The 5,050-nt window shown below is 51.6% G+C and overlaps 2 protein-coding genes across 2 annotated transcripts; one reads left to right on the forward strand and one right to left on the reverse strand.

The window, feature by feature from the left end:
* Positions 1-1,527: 1,527 nt before the first annotated feature.
* On the reverse strand, positions 1,528-1,773 carry AURANDRAFT_9574 (hypothetical protein; the record flags this gene model as incomplete). The annotated part of the gene is made up of 2 exons (XM_009044745.1): positions 1,528-1,647; positions 1,693-1,773. Coding segments are annotated over 2 exons (201 nt in total), but the record flags the coding sequence as incomplete, so codon positions are not given.
* A 1,632-nt stretch (positions 1,774-3,405) lies between these two features.
* AURANDRAFT_69000 (hypothetical protein) lies at positions 3,406-5,044 on the forward strand (the record flags this gene model as incomplete). Its single annotated transcript, XM_009044744.1, has 3 exons — positions 3,406-3,559; positions 3,798-4,187; positions 4,480-5,044. Coding segments are annotated over 3 exons (1,109 nt in total), but the record flags the coding sequence as incomplete, so codon positions are not given.
* Between the last annotated feature and the right edge of the window lie 6 nt (positions 5,045-5,050).

The following is a 5,050-nucleotide window of genomic DNA, read 5'->3' on the forward strand; positions in this document are numbered from 1 at the left end:
AGACTGGAGGTGGCCACATTGTTGGCACTCGAGGGCGGGGCTGGTTACTATGGCCAGTCGAGCTTCCCTTCTCGGACCGGCTGTCACCCGCGTGTCTAGATGCTTATCCACTGGACCCGGGTGATGCGCCATGGACTGACCAAGTTCTCACAGGAGGACGAGGTCAGAGGTACGTCGATTGATCCTTTCGGGGACTTCGTGTGGGTGGGCCTTGAGGCTCACTCAACTTACCCTTTATGCCAAATTATTATCTTGATTGACTAGAAAGCTACTTTGTACAGGTAATCTTCGATTAGCCAGGAAAGTAGCGCCCAGAGGAGAGAGAGAGAATGAGCTGTTATTTATTATTGCAGCTCAGTCGATACTCGCTCCTTATGCTCTTATCTGGCCGGCGCTGCTGAAGCAGCCCGCCGGCGAAATTCTTTCTCCCCGTGGCCAGCCGAACCTATTTTAGAGAGAGGGAGTTTAGCTAGTAAACTAGGGTAGTGGGGTGGGCCTTGAGGCTCACTCAACTTACCCTTTATGCCAAATTATTATCTTGATTGACTAGAAAGCTACTTTCCAAAGTAAAACCATAAATTCCTTCCAACATTTGCCTCTTTCATACATAACCCGCAATTTTCTCGGTAAATCTGTCCTTATAAACTCTTTGAATCGTTCCTTTTGTTTCTTACGATCTCTTTCAAGAGACCAATGCCCATTAAGGCGTTTCGCAAAACCGCTCTCTATACAATCCCTAATATACTTTCCACAAGTAGAACATAAAATTATACCGTCCTTGGAACGCTGTCCCTTATCACACTTGAAACATTTTAACTTCGTCACACCTTCATTAACAATAAAATGTTTAACACATTCACTACCTATGCAAATAACTTTATTGGAATTTGGTAAACCTATAAAATGATTTCTTAATATATCGTGTCCACACGGACAAAATAACACAGGTTTGTATTGAAAAATATCAAAATCAATGTTCATATCACGACAAGCCTCATCAATTATCTTTTCATTTTCCTCATTTCTTTTAAGATTTTCATCTACTCAACGGAATCTTGACTTAAGAATTTTCCACGAGACTAGTGGGGTTCGTTTAAACTGCAAGTACCCAGTTCATTGAAGGGTAGCCTAGCTAATTCCCTTTACATACACACAAGTTGAACTTCCCGCTGGCTCAATCAAGCAACTGACAAGGGAAAACATCGGCAATGATTTTGTTTGTGCGTGAAAAGGACTGAATTTTCTCTAGGGTGACAAAGCCATCTTTATTGTCATCAACCAGCCCTACCTACGACAATGAGATTTGTGCTGAGGGTTGTGAAGACGCAACTTTGGTAAAAACGAAGTGGTCGATTTCGCCCGGGGAGAAGTTGGCGAATTTGCGTGTTAGGAGCTTTCTGCAATCGTCATGACTGAGTGAACAAGATTCCCGGAGCGCAAATTCAATGCATTCAAGCCAAAGGCCGTGTCGTCTTTGCAGCTCTACACAAAAAAGGTGAGTACAAGCAGCGGGATTTGGCGCGGGCATTTGCTCATGATGAGAACAAATTCATCAAAGTCCACTTTTCCATCTCCATCGATGTCCACAGTTTTGAAGATGTCAGCAATGTGTTCAGCCGTCAGCGTGTGTCCGAGAGACGCAACGCACTGTGTAATGTGACTTAGAGAAGATCAACTGTGATAAGTTTCAACCTGGGTCATTTCATAGATGTCGACCGATCCACTCTTATTCTTGTCGTATAGGTCGAAGCTGGCGCGCAGTTTTTTGGCAGTCCTGGTGGTAATTCGACCATTGTTATTTAGGGAACGTCTCCAATTGCTTTTGGAGACTGAAAATGCACGAGCTATCGCTCTCATAAAACCCAGGCGCACGTGCGTGCATGGAGTAACGAGCTCAATTTCTACGATCTCGGTCATTGACCAACTGCTTCGTCGCGGCGCGGTGCTAGCCCCCCCGCGCCGTCCTACTGTTTGTGTGCATGGCTGGTCCGAGCCGTTCTTGTGCAAGGGAGTATTGTTTCTGTCCGCTTGGCCGTTCGTAGCGCCCAGCAGCTTGATAACTGCTCGCCGCAGAAGCGCAGGACGGGAGGGCACTCGGCCACAATCAAGTTCGGTACAGGTAATCTTCGATTGCCAGGGAGTTTCATACGCAATGGGATATGCACCCTGGAGGAAGTTAAAGAACCGAATTCTCTCTGCGTAGTGCTCGATACCATATAAGGCGCTGAAGAATTCTAGGGACCATCCCACTTAGCAGTTTTATTTAGCTGGATGATGATAGGTGGTCTAAACTCACCAACTCGTTACCGGAAACATATTGTACTGCCGCAAATGCAATTGCAGCCCAGTCGGAGTAAAATTAGGGGGCGACACTGAAAACCCGGGATTTTGCCGTCGTCGAGCCGAGCTCCGAGGCTGCGCCCATCCCGAGGAGCCCGCGTAGGAACTCGAAAACGACTTTCGGTTCGTCCTGATCCGTCCGGATTGAGCGAAGTTATGGTACTAGGGCACTGTGACCCATTCTGGCCGGGGCCCGGGCGAGTTTTGGGGGAGCCATAAATCGGCGCATTCGCCGTACGGCGCCGCAGGACGCAGTTCCCCCAATTTTCGCGTCCCCCAAAATCCCGGAAGTCGCTCCAGGGACGCCTCCCGAAACCAGGCGCCAGCGGAGGCGGAGCGGAGCCCGGAGAGCGCCGGGGTTCATTGACCCCCCCTAGTAAAATCCCGCATGGGGGGTCGGGTTTGTAAAATTCGACTGGGTCCGGCGGGGGCGTACTTGGGGAGGCGTCGGGCGACCCCCCCTAGGTCCCCAGGGAGCTCCTGGCACTTATTTTCTGGGTCGGTCGGTCGGTCGGTCGGTCGTCGTCGCCGCCGCCGCCGCCGCCGCCGCCGCCGCCGCCGCCGTCGCCGCCGCCGCCGTCGTCGTCGTCGTCGCGCGCGCGGGGAAGTTTCGAACCTAATTCAGTCGCAGGGTAACCGCAGAGAGGTGATGAGTTGCCCCATGCCAGCTGTCACGGTATATGGACCCCGGAATGCAAAAATCGAGTCGGCGCGCCCCGCAGTCGCAGTGATCGACAGTCTCGCCGCAGAATGCCGCCAGCAGGATTTTTTGAGCTCCCGAACCCCGTCGTCGCTGCCCGGCGCAGCACGCGCGCTTTTCGTGCACCACCTGGCGCAAAACGGCGCGGTGCCGGCGCATCACATCATCGCAGCGTTATCCGTCGGTCGAAGCGATGCCGTTTTGGATGATTTCGATGAGGTTTTCGATTACTACTTCAATAAATTAACCCAAGCGCGTTTACTTGCAACACCCCTGGGTCGGCGCAATTAATTCACGGGCCGCGCTGAGCTTACGGCGCCCGCCGTCGGAAGCGGTTGCTGGTCCAAGTAAGCAAAATCTTACCGATGGCGACGCGCGGTGGAAAATCCCAGAGTGCTGGCGAGACGAAAACCGCGAATCGTCCAGAAAAATGTTCGCAATTAATTCAAAGACCCGGCCCATTCCCCATTCGAACAAGCGCGTCGGTTTCTGAGGGGTGGGAACAACGAAAGTCAAGTTGTATTATCCGACCCCGTCATGCGGATTTGGCTTTCGATACTCGCTCGTGGATAGGGAGCCAATAAACTAAACTCTCTTTTGGGCGCTACTTTCCTGGCTAATCGAAGATTACCTGTACTATCACCTGCGCATCTGTCTAACGCCGCGGACATCGCACATCTTAACGCCCGCGGTCGATTGACAAGTATGGTGTTGTGGACTATAGTTTTTGCTGTGAACGCACACTTTGCCCAAGCAGCGTATCGGAAGGGGACAGATATCGATCCCGATAAAAAAATTCGTGCGGAAGCAGTAAGCCATAAATGGCCGCCTAAAAGCCCCCCTCTATTCCTGTTCTTCGAGAAACATGGCCATTTCAAATACATGAATTCCATATCGCAAAATTCTGGATACAAGAACATTAGAGACGGCATGTATCATCAAACATACATCTACACGTGGGGGAACGCAAAATCTCGACCATTTTCTACCCTTGATGAAGGACTCACCATGAGACCGTACTCGAGTTATGGGAGAGCAGAAGGTGCCGATCCGTATGGCATTTTCTGCCCCCCAAGGAAGCTGCCAAACATGCGTGGCCATGTCGTTTTTATTTCGAGTGAAACTTCTGGCAATGTCTTTCCAAATGGTGCGTGCACCATGCCTGCTCTACATCTTAACTTACATCGCGCAAGGGCGAGTATGATCTTTGGCACCGGCGCCCAAGCAGACAACGTGGTTGGACTCTACAACATGCAGTCCGCCAGAGACATCTATTGGAGGACACGAAAGATGACATTCGGTGTCTTTGATCTTAACTGGCTAGTGTGTCGCTAACTCGGCTTAGCGAGAGCTAGAAACGCCTATGAACGCCTATGAACGCCTATAAACGCCTATAAACGCTTAGGACGGCTTAGATATATCTACTGAGATATATCTAGCAGCACTTAGGACACGACGCAAGCATGGGCGAGACATGTTCGTAGACGGCGGCAGCAGCGACGAAGACGGCGCGTCCGAGGGCAGCGAAGGCTCCGCTGCTGCGGCGGTCGACGATTGGTTCGATGGTTCGAGCGAAAGCGACGGCGATAGCAGCGCCAGTGAACGCGGGAGCGAGAGCGACAGGTCCGCGGGCGTGAACGACGACGACGAAGACAGCGCAAGCCAAAGTAGCTCATCTTCAGGGCAGCCCGCAGCCGCGCTGAAGGAAGAATCGATTGCCTGGGCAGTCGCGCTAGCCAGCGAACTTCCTGGGCAGCAGCACGGATCGGCGAAGCGCCGCTGCCTCGTTCCCCGGAACCTGTCTAAAGGGTTCTGGGACGTGATCGACGTGCTGGATGCAGGAGGCTCTGATGAGCTTAACAAACAACTTAAAGAGCTGTACGCGCGCGGCAAAAAGCTGCAAGGCCAAGCGTGGGACAGCAACGATGCCGACGATCGGATGGCACATGAGGTCTACGCACACGTAAAAGAGGCAAACTTAAACATGCCTGTCCTGGAATGGAAGTGCTA

The sequence above is a fragment of the Aureococcus anophagefferens genome (genome assembly GCF_000186865.1).
Source record: "Aureococcus anophagefferens unplaced genomic scaffold AURANscaffold_760, whole genome shotgun sequence".
Classification (NCBI taxonomy): domain Eukaryota; class Pelagophyceae; order Pelagomonadales; family Pelagomonadaceae; genus Aureococcus; species Aureococcus anophagefferens.